Source organism: Hypomesus transpacificus, chromosome 2, assembly GCF_021917145.1.
Source record: "Hypomesus transpacificus isolate Combined female chromosome 2, fHypTra1, whole genome shotgun sequence".
NCBI classification, from domain to species: domain Eukaryota; kingdom Metazoa; phylum Chordata; class Actinopteri; order Osmeriformes; family Osmeridae; genus Hypomesus; species Hypomesus transpacificus.
This window is the reverse complement of record NC_061061.1, coordinates 3,127,711-3,144,091: the sequence shown is the minus strand read 5'-3', so window position 1 is coordinate 3,144,091 and position 16,381 is coordinate 3,127,711. Positions and strand designations below refer to the sequence as shown.

Sequence of the window (16,381 nt, the reverse complement as noted above, 5' to 3'; positions counted from 1 at the left end):
TTCTCATCCATTTAGACGATCGTCCAGGATCGTCCAAGAGAGAACAGGGGACACGCCAGGGAACAGGAGGGGGAGAGAGGCACGGCACCATGAACATTGAAGAAATATTCCCAAATATTTCCCCACCATCGCTCCACTATATATGCATAAATATATAGATCAGAGAGGACAAGACAAACCCAGTTGGAGAGACAGAATGAAACATTTTCAGACTGATCTTACTGCATCCATAGTCGCCTTACATAGAGTACAGATCTATATAGCACACAGTGAAGAGTACAAGTAATATGATGTATTTCTCCAGGACAGTTGCTCTATGTGTTTCTCCCGGAGGGTGCGTTGGGTTCGGCGGAGGGGGGTGTGCCCGTGTCCTACCTCCTGGCAGTAAGACAGGATCTGGCTGGGCTCAGTGAAGCAGCCCTGGCGTCCCTGGGGGTCTGGCTCCCACTGGCCCGTCTGGGGGTTCATATGCAGGAGCTGGCGGCCGCAGTACATGGCAATCTGAGGCTCCGCCCCCAGGGGGCCTGGTCCGTCCACCTCTGCCATGGGCAGGGCCTGGTGGGAGGGAGAGAGAGGGAGAGAGAGAGAGAGAGAGAGAGAGAGAGAGAGAGAGAGGAGGGGGGGGAGAGAGGGGGGGGGGAGAGAGAGAGGGGGGAAGAGGGAGAGAGAGAGAGGGAGGGAAAGAGGGGGGGAAGAGGGATAGAGAGAGAGGGAGAGAGGGGGGGGAAGAGGGAGAGAGAGAGGGGGGGAAGAGGGAGAGAGAGAGGGAGAAAGAGAGAGAGAGGGGGGGGGGGGGAAGAGAGAGAGGGTGGGGAAGAGGGAGAGAGAGACAGAGACAGAGACAGAGACAGAGACAGAGAGAGAGAGAGAGAGAGAGAGAGAGAGAGAGAGAGAGAGAGAGAGAGAGAGAGAGGGGGGGGGGGGGGAGAGAGAGAAAGAGAGAGGGGGGAGAGAGGGAGAGAGAGAGGGAAGAGGGAGAGAGAGAGGGGGGGGGAGAGAGGAAGGGAGAGAGAGATATGGAGGGAGGGAGCGAAGGATGTAGGGAAGAAGGGGAAAGAGAGAGCATGGGAAGAGGGAGAGATAAAAAGAGAGAGAATATTTAGTTGCTGTTGACCTGAGAGAGGTGAGGACAAGCAGTCGATGCAAACACAGTGGTGGACGTTATTGAGTTGGAGAGAGTGTGTGTGTGTGTGTGGGGGTGCGGCGGAGCGGAGACAAGAGATATCAGGAGACGTGTGCCTAGAAAGGAAGGGCTTTCAAGCTAATGCATGGAGCGATTGAGCTCTCTCTGTCCATTGAGAGAGAATATCGGCAGACAGGAAGTTCAGGAGAGGAGAGATGCACATCTGAGCCCAGGTCGTCACGGTAACCCTGAGGTGAGTGACAGCCAGAGCGGATAAAAAGTCGGAGTTATTGACTGGCTGCCTCCGCCCCCAGGTTTGTTCGCACCGACGAGAAAAGAACTAAAAGGGGGCAAGAAGAGGAGGTGTAGTACAAAGATGTGCAACGGCACATCAAGTAGAAGCCTGCTCTCTCTCTTTCTATCCATCCCCCTCCCTCTCCTCGCATTCCCCTCCCCCGCAGCCTTCTAGGATGTTGTTATTGATGTTGGGATCGGTTCCCTGTGCTTGGGGGGGGGGGGGGCCCTGGGGGCCCCACATGAAGGAACAAACAGTAGCCAGGCCTTGGAGTCAGGTGTTAATACAAGCTCATTGACCGCTGGGCCACTTCACTACATTAACACTGCACAGAGAAGTGGAGGACGGAGGGAGGAGGGGAGGAGAAAGGAAAGGGGGGGGGGGGGGGGGGGGGGGGGGGTGGAGGGAGGAAATCGCTGCAAACAGCTAAGATATTATCTATGCTTCACTGGCATAGATCAAACATTGTATTTATGCTGTGTTTTTTAAACGACCCTAAATGAACATTAATTTTATTCTGTTATGCAATTACGTAAAGGCCCCTTCATCTTCAGAAGGATCACAGAACTGGCGCCAGGAGTTCACATATCCAGGCGGTATGTCAGACAGAGCGGGGACTCATCTTTGATCATAAATAACAACAAGATAGAAGGTAGCAAACACAGCCGAGGGATATTATCATGGCTTGCCCTAACCCGGCACCTCCAAGTGAAATCCAGCTCCCAATCTCAGCCCATCCCCTCCAAAAAAGCCACTCGCGGGAAAAGAGATAAACATTCGACGGGCCACTGTTGACAGCTTCTGGGAAGATTCATGGAGTTGACAGTGAGCGCCCTCCCTCAGACCAGACACTGACAACAGACCCACAGACAGACAGGCCCACAGACAGACAGGCCCACAGACAGACCCACAGAGAGACAGACCCACAGACAGACAGACTCACAGACAGACAGGCCCACAGACAGACCCACAGACAGACAGACCCACAGACAGACAGGCCCACAGACAGACCCACAGATAGACAGACAGACAGACAGGCCCACAGACAGACAGGCCCACACACAGGCCCACAGACAGACAGACTCACAGACAGACAGACCCACAGACAGACAGACAGACTCACAGACAGACCCACAGACAGACAGGCCCACAGACAGACAGGCCCACAGACAGACAGACTCAGACAGACAGACCCACAGACAGACAGACCCACAGACAGACCCACAGACAGACGGCCCCGCTGACAGACAGCCGAGACGAGGCATCGCTGAGCCAATTAGAACGAAGATGCCCAAGGGGAAGAGGGATAGGAGGAGAGTGAGCGGAGTGACGCACGATCAAAGGGAAGCCCTGCCTTAGCCGACCGCAGATAAAGTGTTTGAAGTTCTAATTAAAATTTGGAACACAAAATAAATATATATAAAAAGCCATGTAAATATACAATAACTGGAATGGGCCCCGAGGAGTGTGCAGGGTTAGACTTTGACTCCGATACGAGAGAAAGCTGCTATGGTTATTAACACGGGATTATAAATAAACGTCCGTATGTAGACCAGGCCCTGACGAATGAGCATGCTGCTCCAGAATAGTGCCAGTTAGTTAGGGGATCACTCGAGACCGCAAGCTTCAACCCCGGCTCTTTGCGTTATTAATTCTAGAAGCCTGCACGGAGAATAGTCCCCCCCCCCCCCACACACACACACACACAATCCAAGATGGGATGTTTGATATACGAGATGATACATAATTAAATCAAATACTTAGATGTTGATTTATCTGAATTCAAGCTCCCCCTGCCCCCCAGATTGTTTGTGTGTGGGAACTTGAGAGAGTGTGTGTGTGTGTGTTAGTGTGCAGATGAGCAAAGGAAAATGCTTGCTTAGACTGAACACCACAAAAGCAACACCAACATGTCTGCTCAGGGTAAAGGCTACATAGATATGCCTCTTCAACTTGGGGAAGGTCAACAGCACGAAAAAGACTTCCGGACATTTGAGAAGATAACCTGGCAGCAACGTCCCCCCCCCCCCCCCACGTCCCCCCCCCCACACCTCCTGCCCCTGTCTGCTCGCCACTCCTGCACTAGCAGAAAATCAATGGTGTGCGCCTGCAACTGTATCGCCCCCGTTCCCCCAATCAATAGGAGCCCATCAGGAGTCCGGGGCCCTGACCTCCGGCGTGGCTCTCCAGACCCTCCAATCGCAGCTCAGATCTGGGCCCCCCGATTGGATCTGCTCCGCAGCGATAACAGCTAATCACACACTCTGCTTCGGGACGGGCCCTGGCTCTGTTTAGCCCTCCTCCTCCTCCTCCTCCTCTCAAAGTGACCGTGTCCTGCCTGCAGAGGAACTCCTGTCGTCTCGGACCCCGTTTGGGAATCAATCTCTCCTTCATCACGAGCACCAGCGCCCGCCGCCGTTTGCCGCCGCCATGACAACCAGCAGGCGCTCACCCCCCTCTCTCCGCGGTGGTGCCAACGCCAGGCAGTGTCTCGGCAGCCCTTCATCACCGGGGACGTCATGGGACCACGGACTCGGTGACGCCACGAACGACGGGGGAAAAGATCAAACCAGATCTTACTTCAGATCACCCCCGCGGCGGAAAACCGCCTAGCGTGAGAATGCGTGACTGAAAAAGACTGCTCGCACTCTTCGTCTTGAAATGGGAGTCAAATCGGATTGCGTTTCGTGTTGAATCTTGGTCGGCCCTTCATTTGAATGATTTCCCCGTCGATAAAACGATCAAAGCTTCACATTCTCATACGCACTTGTTGCGTTCCACAAGCCTGGATCTTTCCACTGAAACAGGACTTAGTGTGAACATAAAAAGGTGTCATCATAACTCTGTCATCGGCTCCCTGCCCTGGGACTCTGTTCTGTCCTGCCTGTCTCCTTTCTCCTGGAGACGTCTCAATGAACAAATCAACTTTTCCAGTTCTACTGAAAATAACACATTCTCTTTCACACAACACTGCTCCATGCCCTAAGCCAATACAATAATTGAATTTCACCCTGACAGTTCTTCATGAGCAGACAATTATACGCAAAGTCTATGTCAGGAATGTGCAGTTCAAACAGAGTCAAGGAACGGTCTCTGTTTACTAGGCACAACTCAAAGCCAGCTTCCAGGCACGATGAACAATATAAATATCAGAACAACAATAACAAACCCTGGCTCTGTTTGGTTGCTCGGTTGTTTGGGTCAGGTAAAAGACAAACACCAGATGCTACTGTACGTGGTACTGTAATTGATCTAAACGGATTTTGAGGACTAGGATAAGAGTGATTGAGACATCCTGGTCGGGGTTTGTTATTGGCCCTGGAACAGATCACATGACTGAGGAACCTGCCAAGAGGCTAATCCTGTTTAAATGATAAATCAATCGATCAGCCAAGTGCGATAGAGCTGTCACATGACCCTGGAAGGCCACAGGAAGACAACATCCGACGGAGGTTGAGGACAAAGAGAGACAAACAAACATGACTTTCTACGGGCCCATTGTACTGCTTCAGGAGTACATTTGTGTACAGCTCCATGTATTTGAGTTCTGGAGTTGTATCCCTTTTCACTTGTATTTAGCCAACAGGCATTGCCACAAGATGCCTATAATATTGACCTCTTCCGGTGTCTTTTGACCAATCGGATTCACAGCTCTAATGGTCTCTTTCTGTCGAAAAGCTGTTTCCATGTCTGGTGCAGTATTTTCTTCTATTTCGGGGTCTGGAGAACAGTAAAGATCCTGTTGGTTTGGCCACAGTATGACTCACTCTAGACCTTCCTCCTCCTCCTCCCCCACCCCCTCCCCCTCCTCCTCCTCTTCATCAGGGCGTTGGGGATCCAGCCGCTTTCGTAATAACACTCCACAACCTGTCACTGGTGCCCCAGCTCCCCCAGACCTGGGCTCGGCAGGGCCAATTCTCTGCTGCTCTCTCCCCCCCCCCCCCCCCCCCCCCCTGGGTTGCCTTAATTGGACAGCTAAGTCTGGGAGTCTCAGTGAGCCATGGAGAGGGAGGAGGGGAGGCGTACAGCAGCAGGCCCAGAGCAGAGCCGAGCCGAGGAGAGCCGAGCCGAGTCAATGGTGGAGCACCCTGACAGCTCCCTACTGCAGAGGCTGACGCATCATTAATAACGGCCTGTTGACACAAGCCCTGAGACATCGATTGGCTCCTTGCCCCTCTCTCTCTCTCTCTCTTCCTACCTTCCCCCGCTCTCTCTTTTTCTTTCTTTTACTTCTTCGTCTTCCCTCTCCCCCCCCAATTCTCTCTCTTTCTCTCAACCTTATTTCTTTATTTTCCTTTCTCTTCACCCCCCCCCCCGCTCTCTCCCTCTCCATTTTATTTCTCCCCCCCCGCGCCCCCCTCGCTGGTTTACAATCCCTTGATATTTTCCTTTCCTAACCTCTCACCATCTACTCTGTACAGCGTTCACGCGTTGTGAATTCCCCAGTGTTTCTTGGTTGCAGTAGCAGAAAAACACGGAGGGCACGCTCTACGCCTACGCCTCGCTAACAGTAAACGTGAAGGGAGGACATGGTGTGCTGGTTGTAGGAAGAGTCATCGTGTTTCTTTAGATCCTAAATGAATGGAGGGCGTTAGGCTGTAGCGCAGGTCACACACAGACGCACGTACACACACACAGACACACACACACAGATAATGAGTACAGGGGAGGAAAGAGAGAGGAGGAACCAGTTCTGAACACATATCCCGGCCATAAATCTCCCTGTCAGTCCAAGTGGATCTCTCTCCAGGCAGGGCCCAATCTCTTCCATATTCCTCTCGGCCCACCTATTTAAATATTCAGCACCTGTCCCCCCCCCTCCCCCATCCCCCTTCCCACCCCAGCCCCCCACCTCTCTCTTTGTTGCAGGATGACTTCATCTCATGTGATGATGCAATCTCCCGGCCAGGCCAGGCAAGGCAGCGCGGCGGTCGGGGAGGGTTTGAAGCCCCTCCCCACCCCCCCGCTCGCCATCATCTGTCACCTTTTACAAGTTCCCCCCCCTCCCCCAGCCCCTCCTCCTCGACCATACATCAGATGGCCGTGCTGTAAATGTTCATGTGGGGGAGAGCTGTTCTTTCGGAGCCTGGCTCCGGCAGCATCCGGTCCTGTTCCGTCCTGTCTCGGACACGGCCAAGCTGGCGGGTGCTTGGCAGAGCCAGGCCGCGGCTCTGGTTGGACGGCGCGTTAACGACAGGGTGAGGAGGCTGGCAGGTGAACTGCTGACATCAGAGCCTCCTGGGGGTTTAATCCCCACCTGGCCTGGGGGGGATGTGGGTTATTTATAGACCTGGATGCTGGCTGGGCACCAATACAGGGGTGAGGCACAGGATTCCAGGAACACTCACCTGCATGCACCGTGCAATGTATGCAACACAGACGAGCACTCGGTTTTGTAAGAACACGCGCGTATACATGCATTTATATACACACACACACACACACACACACACACAGGCAGTGTTTTCTGCGTCTGTGTCTTTGTGGTCCAGATGGCTGAATAGCAGGGTGGCTGCCAGTTCTAGGGCCCCTCCCTCCTCTCTTCTCCCTCCCTCCCTCTGTCCCAGCTCCCTCCCTCCCTCCTCTCTTCTCCCTCCCTCCCTCTGTCCCAGCTCCCTCCCTCCCTCCTCTCCTCTCTCTCATCTCCCTCTGTCCCAGCTCCCTCCCTCCCTCCTCTCCTCTCTCTCATCTCCCTCTGTCCCACCTCCCTCCTTCCTCTCCTCTCCTCTCTCTCATCTCCCTCTGTCCCACCTCCCTCCCTCCCTCCCTCCCCACATAAAGACCCTCCATTGGTTCTGCCCCTCCCCAGACTGGTGCTAAATGGTCAGAGAGATTTGGGGCCATTCATCACTGTAATCAGGGTCTTTAATTATTCATCTAATCTATCAGGACTCTTGCTAATGTGTGAGAGCTGGGCAGGGCTGGGCTTGGCAGGGCTGTGGCTGACAGAATGTGAAAGTGGTTAGCTTTCACCTAACCTCTTGTCGACACACTTGCCGAGTAAATGAAACAGAAATGTAGTTGAGGCTTCCATGCTATGCTTTACGGCTGACCGATAGATTCGTTTCAAACCTCATTGTGCCTGCCTTGTATTATTCCAGACTCTACATGTGTGATGGCCAATTTCAGATCCACAATAGGAGATTAAGCTTTTTTAAGAGACAGAGCTTTCCAAACTAAGAGGTAGGACGAAAATAGAAAACTGAAGTCGCTCATGGACCCCAACACATGTACCTAACCGGCAGTGAAAGTGGACTGTGGGGCAGCAAGATCAACACCTCTGTCTCCTAGTTCGCTTTAAACCCAGCAAACCTGTGGATGGCTGTTGACAATGAACAGCCAGCAACTTCACGGAGCCATAACAGCAGAAGTTGTTATGTCATAAGGAGTCTGGTGACAAACCTGGCCTTCTCGTGGCCCCAGCTTCATCAATCCCGATTACTGTGGCCCCCAGCCCCCAGCCGGTCACACTGGGAGCAGATGGCTGATCGTCATCCCATCCCCTTGGGATCATTTAGGGCCGCGGCACAAACACACAAAGGCCAACTCGTGACATCTGATTTCATTTCAGATGTGGAGTTACACTGGAGTCAGATGCCACTGTGGTCAGAGACTTTATTAAGATTAGGAGAAGACAGGCCAGCCATTGAACAATGTCATAAGATAGTATTCACCAAGTACCTGGTATGTTTATCTATTGAGTCTGCCGTTTGGACTTGGTTGCTACCGAGCCAGCTACTCACAGACAGATTCGTTCCCTGTTTATCTTGATGAGGAGTCGCACTCCAGACGGGGCCTGGCAGGCAAACAGTCAGCAGAGCAGTTCGTGACGGGGCTCTCTTCCCACAGCGAAGAGGCCGGTCTCCTCCACGAGTCATTGTGAGCAGGTCCCCCACACACCAGCAGACTGCATAAGGGTCGTCGCCCACAAGAATGGAGTCTACTCGCGAAGGCTACTAGCGAAGGCCGCTCGCGGACGACGCTCCGTCCCACGTCTCCCACTCTCAAACAGATGGCTACAGGCGTGACTCACCCACGATAACGCAAACATGGTTATACCATACCCATGGTTATACACACCCACACGAGACGCAGATAAACAATAGGACACGCCAGCAGGAGTGCCTGTGCGGGCACGCTAGCATTGGTAGCTACATCCCCGATGCACCATTCCCAAGCTTTGCATTATTGAATCATACTTATTATTTTACTTTGTAAAGGACAAAACAATCCAGCGAGACATGCGTCAGCATGAAAAAATCCAAACTAAAACCCTGTTCTGTACGCAGGTTTCTCCCTGACTCTTGGTTGTTAGGGGTAACGGCTCTACAGTTATTGAGGATGTCTTGTTATGGTGATAACCACCCTCTCTTTCTCCCACGTCCCAACAGACGTCTCCTTCTGAGTCAAGGCGCGTCATCACCACCGATAACAAACAGGGCACAAAGTGGGCACAGTTAATGCGTGCGTTCTGTCCGGAGCTCCGACACAAAAACATAGAAGCACACTAAGTTGAGCATGCACATTCCTCTCGCGCTACGCGATGAATTCCCACTGAAAAAGCCTGATCTGACTAACACGTTTTCGGAGACAATGGCACGCCAAATCTCCGTGAAATGAGTTTTACAAAGGGGAAAATTAAGACGAAATCACTGCTGTGGTTTGACAGACGTCGAGAAAACACATGAAAAGCTGATCACATCTGCCGAAATAAAGCCTTAAGCTCTTCCAAATACATTTTCAAAGAAAGGCCCCTTATGTTCAACATGCAGACAGTGACGATCAGGAAAGGGGTATGTCGCCATTTAATGTAGTGAATTGTGTAACGATTACATCTGTGATTCCAAGCTCAAGTGCTACCTCAAAGGATTTATGGAATCAAAAGCTTAACTCGATTTGAGCACTGCCATCCTTTTGAAACAGTCTGTGTCAACATAAATGTCACTGAATCAGATCTCCACATGATAGACACTACTTTCACAACTGTGCAAACATATTTATACTTGCTGCGCGAGATAAAGACTCTAATTCTAATTTACGGGTGAAACAGCAAGCACAATTTTTTCCTCAGTAAGCATCGGTATATGCCTAAGTAGCTACTAAATTGAAAGACATTATCTTCATTAAACATCCTCGCGTGATACACACGACGACAATGCCTTGGAGGAAAATACCAGCTATGGTGTTCGGTAGCAGCCGTGTATTAAAGGTACCACAGCTGTATACAAAGCAGACCACAGCTGGCTTCCACATCTGTCAGCAGTACAGGATCCATCTACAGTAGGCTACAGGATCCCTCAGGCGCATTGAGCGGCAGCTCTCGAATTCTCCTCCATTTGAGCGTTACGAATCAGTGGCCCTCCCGTCTCACCGCCCGACAGACAACCGGCCTTTCAACCTGCGCTGTTACCACTGTGAAATCGGTAATCCTCCCTTTGGAAACGTCCGCCTTTCTTGGCAGGTTACCGAAGATTAGAGAATTGCATGAGACTGGATTTGGGGAGGATGAATACGAAACTAAGCCCTTTCTATCTCTTTTTTCTTTTACAAACAGGTGCTATTGTGGTGGTTCCATGTAGCCTACAGAGGGAACTTGGGATATTCATACCACGTTATAATGCTCTTTTAAACCATCTGTTTAATTGATTTTACCGGAAGGGAAGCTTCTAAATGAGGTACCATTTAGGCTAAATGAACCAGGTATTCAGTTACAGCATATTAGACACAGGCTTCTTTCCACAATCCAGGCACACCCCATCCCCAAGTGTCTTTTGTGTCACCCCCGCCCCTAGATCTTTCCCGTGCCTCCTCCCTCCCCCCTCCGTCATCTGTCATCCATCACGTCAAGCCTAGGCTGCTGCTCATCTACTCTGATCTCTCCGGCTTGGATGCGACTGCCACCAGTGTGCCGGTCCTCTCTCCTCTCTGTGAGTAACACGTTTTTCTGCCCTCTCTTCAAAAACACATCTTCGCGTCACGTCTCTTCCCCCCCCCCCACGACTCCACTCTCCACTCGCTTTTCTCTCGGCGATATTGCTTTCTGAACGCCGCGCATCCCCCCCATCCCCCCCCCCCCCCCATCCCGCTCTCTCCCGGCATCCCACCGGGATGGGGGGGAAGGGGGGGGGGTGGGGGCGCGCGGGCTGCTTGATGTCCCAGGATGTGGCACTGCGATGAGCTTCTGCTTGATGTCCCAGGATGTGGCACTGCAATGAGCTTCTGCTTGATGTCCCAGGATGTGGCACTGCGATGAGCTTCTGCTTGATGTCCCAGGCCCGTCGGAGGAAAGGCTGCCACTAACGCGGGGGACGGCCACCGCGAGCCTTCATCTGTCCGCCCATCTATCCCCTTCCCCCCTCCCCCTCTACCCTTCTCCCTTTTTATTTGATCCGACTCACACGGACGCCCGCTAAAGTACACGGAGATTCGGACCACGTCCCTCGAGTCGTCTGTTGTGTGGCAGCTGTATTTTGGAGGGCGTATGCTTTCGCAGGCGGTGTCTTTGGGGTCTGGTGGTGACGGTGACGGCTAAGAGGTGGCGCATACAGGATCAAAATAAGACCGCCCCTCTCACCTCGCCCTCGCACGCCGACCCACCACCACCAGAATCCCACTTGACACGCCATCTGCTGCCCCGTTGCCGTGCGTTCCATGTGGACGCGTTGTGCCGTTTCCATGGTCACACCTGGTCCTCTCGGGAGGGAGATGGCCTCTGCGAGGCTGGAGAACGCCCGAGGACCTCAGCTCCTACCGAGAGGACATGGCAGGGGTATCCCCTCTGACTGTCCCTCACCGTCCCTCATGCTGCGGCTGCCATGGTTACGTGCACGGCACATTGTTCATGGTAATGAAGGAGCTGCTAATGGGCTTTTAATGAACAGCAGGTTGAGGAGAAGGGGCTGGACGAGGGGGGGGGGGCGAGGCTGGGGAGGGAGCCAGGGTTGGAAGGGAGGCTGGGGCTGGGAGAGCGGGCCCGAGGCTGGAGTCTGGGTTGAAAGGGAGGCTGAGGCTGGGGCCCTGTGCTAAGGCCTGGAGAGGGAATTTTGTCTGTCGAGCGAGCCCCAGTTTGGAGGCCAGGGAGAGGCTAGGGAGAGGCCAGGGGAACCCAGACGTAAGCCTTTTGTCAGGCAGGAAGGAAATTTCCATGCAGAGCGGAGGCTCTGATGGAAGACTAACTAATGAAACAGTGCATCACGGCACGCGGTGACACACACGCACGTTTTTCATCAGATTCCTCTCGTCCGTCATCTCCCCCCTCGTTCCTTCGTATCATACACTTACGCATACATTTTCTACCCTTCCACCTCTCCCTCCCTCCCTCGCTCGCTCGCCTTCTTCTTCTTTTTCCCTCTCAGCAGCATCACTTGGCCACTGAGGCCGGTTGCCGTGGAAACACCTCCCACCGGAGCCGGCTACCTTCCCTGTTGCCGTAGCAACTGGCTCCCTGCAGAATTTCAAACATGCCACTTGGCCTCTCTCTCTCTTCCTCTCTACCTCCCTCCCTCCCCCCCTCACTCTCTCTTTCGGAGTGTCTCTCTTTCCCCCAGTCTGTGAATATTGAGTCTTCACATGTGCTGTTCAGTGATACAGCCTCAGTCATGGAGGGTGCATTAATGGTTAGTTATGTTTGGGGATTACTGTCAGCTTGCTTGTTTACACGCCAACTCAAGTGGTCATGCCGAACTCTACATTTTCATTTTGTAAATGGAACAAACAGGGACATGTAACCCTGGTCTTATTCATTTTTTATAAGTAAAGAACAGAGATCTAGTTGGTTGGACCTAATTATTGATTTGACATCAAATATCAATCTCAAGCTTCTGATAAGTTCCTTTTTACAGAGGGACGAAAATCATTTGAAAAAGAACCACCTTTCGTTCAGGACTAATGAGAATGAGCCGCGAACAGATCACATCAAAGCCTCCAGGCTCTACAGCCGTCATGAAGCAACACTCTCAATCTGCTGAGAAAGGGATGAAATCTGGAGGTCGGCCTCTTGCTGTAATCCCTCGCCTGCACCCAGCTGGCCAGGGGCAAAGCTAGTCACAGTGAATCAGTTCATCACCAGTCCTAATCATGTGTCACATCCCTTCTGTTCCCTAGCCTCAGGGCCAAACATTCTCCATTAAAACAGTCTGGATCCTCCCTTCTTGTACATCACTCTTAACTTTCTCTCCATCCTCCAAATCTGTTCACTGAATCAAACGAACACACAGACCTGCACAGGCTCTCCCTCTCTCTCTCCCCCTCATACACACACACATGGTATCACGCTACGGTACATTATGAAAGAGTAGCATATCCCTGTGATACGGTTTCTAGACACAACCTCAATACCACAAACTGCACAATAAATGGTTTCGCTTAGAGAACGCTTCATCCTAAGTGCCCGACGAATGAATCGAAAACCTCTATAGAAATCGCAAACCGTGTCAATTTAACATCCGATCTAATCTGACGTTTCTGACTAAAGTCAACCAAATAACCCAGAGTTCTGTACTGCTTGATGAAGCACATTCCTCTCTCTACATATCGATTCTGCCGAACTGGATTGTCAGACTGGCATCTTCCAGCACCACAGAAGACACAGAAGAGTAAGGGGTGCGGTGTGTTCGAGACGATACCAGCATGACTGTGTCTAACATGCTGTCCTGCCCCACAGTGTTCCTTCTGACCAGGCCACTCTGGTGAGATAATGTGTTCAGCTCAGTCTGCAGCTCCGAGCTCCAGAATCACTCAGTAGATTAAATATTTGTGTTATCTCATTTCCTCAGGCCCTAATGTCCCTACAGACTGTCAGATTGGGGGAAAGAATGGTTTAATCATTCAGACAATCTGTAAAAGGACCCTCGATGGGCCTGGAAGCTTCTTTTAGGCTCGGTCCTTTATTCACATTTTTCTTTTTTGAGGGCCAGAGAGTAGAATCACGTGGAATATCTAATTTGTCAGTGTTGCAGGTCTGAATACCTTCTGATTGCATGCGATGTCCGGCCTTGGAAAGGGCCGTGGTACTGGGTGGAGGGACAGATAGAGACAGGGCTCAGTGTTGTCCCTCCCTCCCTCCCTCCCTCCCTCCTTCTACTCTTTTTCTCTGTTCAAATCCCGTCAGTTATTAAACACAGCCTCGGCAGCACCCGAGAACTTTCATCAGGCGTTTGTCCTCGGGTGTTGATAACCCCCGGCTTGTATCTCTAGCCTTGGAACCAGTGTGGGGAGGAGGGGGAAGGGGGAGAGGAGGAGAGAGGGAGTGGGGAGTGGGGAGGGAGAGATGAGTGGGGAGGGGGTGGTCTGTGAGCGCACGCCCGTGTCGGATGGGAAGGTCGGCCCTGTCGCCGGTGAAAGGCAGACAATGGGAGATGCGCGGGGAGAAACCCCCAGATCCGTCCCTGTGGACAGCGTGGTCGTGTTCCCCGTACGTACCGCACCGCTGTTTCCCGCCTTCGGAGCACAGGCCGCGCGAGAGAGAGGGGCTGTTCGATCGCGTCTTTTTCACCCAAGACGGAAGGCAGGCAGGCCACCAGACATGGACACAAGAGCGACCGCGTGTCTCTCAGGGAGGGGAAAAGAGAGAGGGATGGGGGAGGGAGGGGGCAGCTCGAGGGAGAGAACGGAGGACGGGCGGGGGGAGGATGAATATTTCACGAGTAAAACAAAGTGCACGTGAGAAAGGGAGGCGTTCCTGGTCTGACAGGGCCCACGGAGGGACACCGTGGAGGAGGGGGAGGACGGACAAGGGGGAGGTAGGGGAAGGAGGACCGGGTGTGAGAGGAGGAGGAGAGGCTTGAAGAGGGTATGGGGGGGAGTGATGCAGAAAAAGATAGAATGTCACAATGATCAAAGGGATCAAAAGCTGGGAGGTGAGCTGTGGCTGGTAAGGAGAGGAAATGGGATATACTGAGCTACAGAGGAGGGGAGGGAGGGGGGGGGGGGCGTGACATGGGGGCAGAGCACAGCCGACAAGTGAGAGCCCGGACCTTTCCAGAGCCTTCAATAATTGATGCCGCTACCGCAGTGTGCCATCTTTATAAAGCAGTGTGTGTGAGTGTGTTACCGGGCGCGTGTTTGCACTCGGGGAGACTTTATGAGCGTGTGTGTGTCAGTGTGTGCTTGGGAGAGAGTGTGTGTGTGTGTGTGTGTGTGTGTGTGTGTGTGTGTGTGTTCCTTGGCTTGACTGGAAGCATTTGTGTGTGTGTGTGTGTGTGTGTGTGTGTGTAGGCACAGTGCTTGAATCAGCCCTGGCTCTGGGTCACAATTTCTTTCTGTCTTTCGACACAATGTTCTGTGCTTGTGCATCTTTGCAGAAGCATGTTAACTTGTCACAGCTTCTACTGCCATAGCACATCAGTATTCTTGTGTGTGCGCGTTCGTGTGTTGTGTAACTGGGAGATGAAATGAAGCAGTGGTATGCCCGCTGCTTGTGCCAGGGCTGCTGTTAGCTGGCTGCTGTGTCCACTGAGCGTGGCTGCTTCCCTCTGGACAGGAGCTGGAACGAGAGGACAACCGCTCTGGATAAGAGCGTCTGCTAAATGACTACATGTAACCACCCAGCCATCGCCTGTGGTATGATAACATCGGCCTCATCAGCCTCGGACCCTGCCCCCTTCCCATCTGCTGGAAGCCTCTATCGTAGCCTCTAGGTCATGGGTGCAGGCTCCCAGCCTCTAGCCTCCAGCTTCAAGTGTCTAGCCCGCTGTGTCCAGTCTCAAGTTCCATCACCCCAGCCTCCAATCCTCATCCCCCCCCAGCCTCCGACCCCCTGCGGCCAGGCGGAGGCCCAACATGGAGATGAGCTGAAGCAGCCGTCTATCTTCGTGGGCCCCTTTTTGAGGACAGGCTGCGTTGGAGTCGAGTGCTGTGGCGTGCAGCAGGTTCATTGTGTTCATTGTGTCGTCGTCCCCCGTCCTCCCCCCCGTCCTCCCAGTCCAGGGCCACCTGTGAATACATCTCGGTGACAGAGATGAATCACCAGGCCTTGCCGGACGCTTGGAGCCCCAGGGTTTACGGTCTCCCATAACACCCTGACATGTAAGCCTCTCTCCCCCCTACACCAACGCCACCGCCACCGCCACCTCCCCTCATCTCCACGCCCCGTACTCTGTCTCCCTCCTCCCTCTCCTCTGGTCTCATTAGCCCCTCTCTCTCTCTCTCTCTGTCTCTCTGTCTCTCGCTCTGTCTCTCTCTCGCCTCCTCTTGCCCTCTCCCCTCCCAAACACGGAGGACAAATGTTATCGCCGCGCCGCAGATGTTCAGCGTGGGCGTCTGTTCAGAGGCCTCCCACTGCTCCTTGCAGGGACGAGCGGATCCTTTTCTCCCCAGCTGCAGACTCTGCAGAGATTCAGCCCATTAGGCTTAGCAGGCCAGCGGTGCGGGACGCAGGGACCTGGGGGCCGGCCCGCTATCTCGGCCCTGCCAGACTCCAGACTGGCACAGGGCTGGACGTGATCCGGGTGGCTATGAGGGTGTACGCGGCCCCCACTCGTTCCCCCGTGACCGTCCCAGACACACTTAAACTCAGGCGCGCGCGCGCGCACAAACACTTCGGGGATTCTTTGGTTCCTCCCTTTGAACTCTCTCAACTCTCGCTGTGAGCGTTAGGTATGAGACTCTGGCCGGATTCCTGGAGCCACACGATAGAGAGCTGTGCTTCCATGTGTGCCGTTGTCTGCACGCATAGCCCACAGCTCTCGTTAGAAGCCCCCCCCCCTCCCCTCCCCCGACACGTCTTTCATTCAGCTGTCACTTCTGGTAACGGCTTGATTGCCGAGGCACGTTCGCGGACGTCCTTTCATGGCGTGCCTCTTTGAATGAGCGCGGCTTTCGTTTCACAGTGACTGTGCAGGATTTTGTCCAGGCGTCGCTCCACTACTTCAAACACTTGGGAGAGGATGCGAGAACCGGAGGAGGGAGAAGAATGCGGTACAATAAAACGGTCTTACATGCCCGCTGGCACATAAGCATGGTAG

The 16,381-nt window shown here is 53.2% G+C and overlaps 1 protein-coding gene across 2 annotated transcripts in view; it reads right to left on the bottom strand.

The window, feature by feature from the left end:
- aplp1 (amyloid beta (A4) precursor-like protein 1) overlaps positions 1 to 16,381 on the bottom strand; it is a 31,518-nt gene that overhangs the window by 11,334 nt on the left and 3,803 nt on the right. For both annotated transcript variants that reach the window (XM_047027803.1, XM_047027809.1), the window contains exon 2: positions 376 to 555. In XM_047027803.1, the coding sequence (XP_046883759.1) occupies positions 376 to 555 (180 nt within the window). The remainder of the gene's footprint in view (positions 1 to 375; positions 556 to 16,381) is intronic.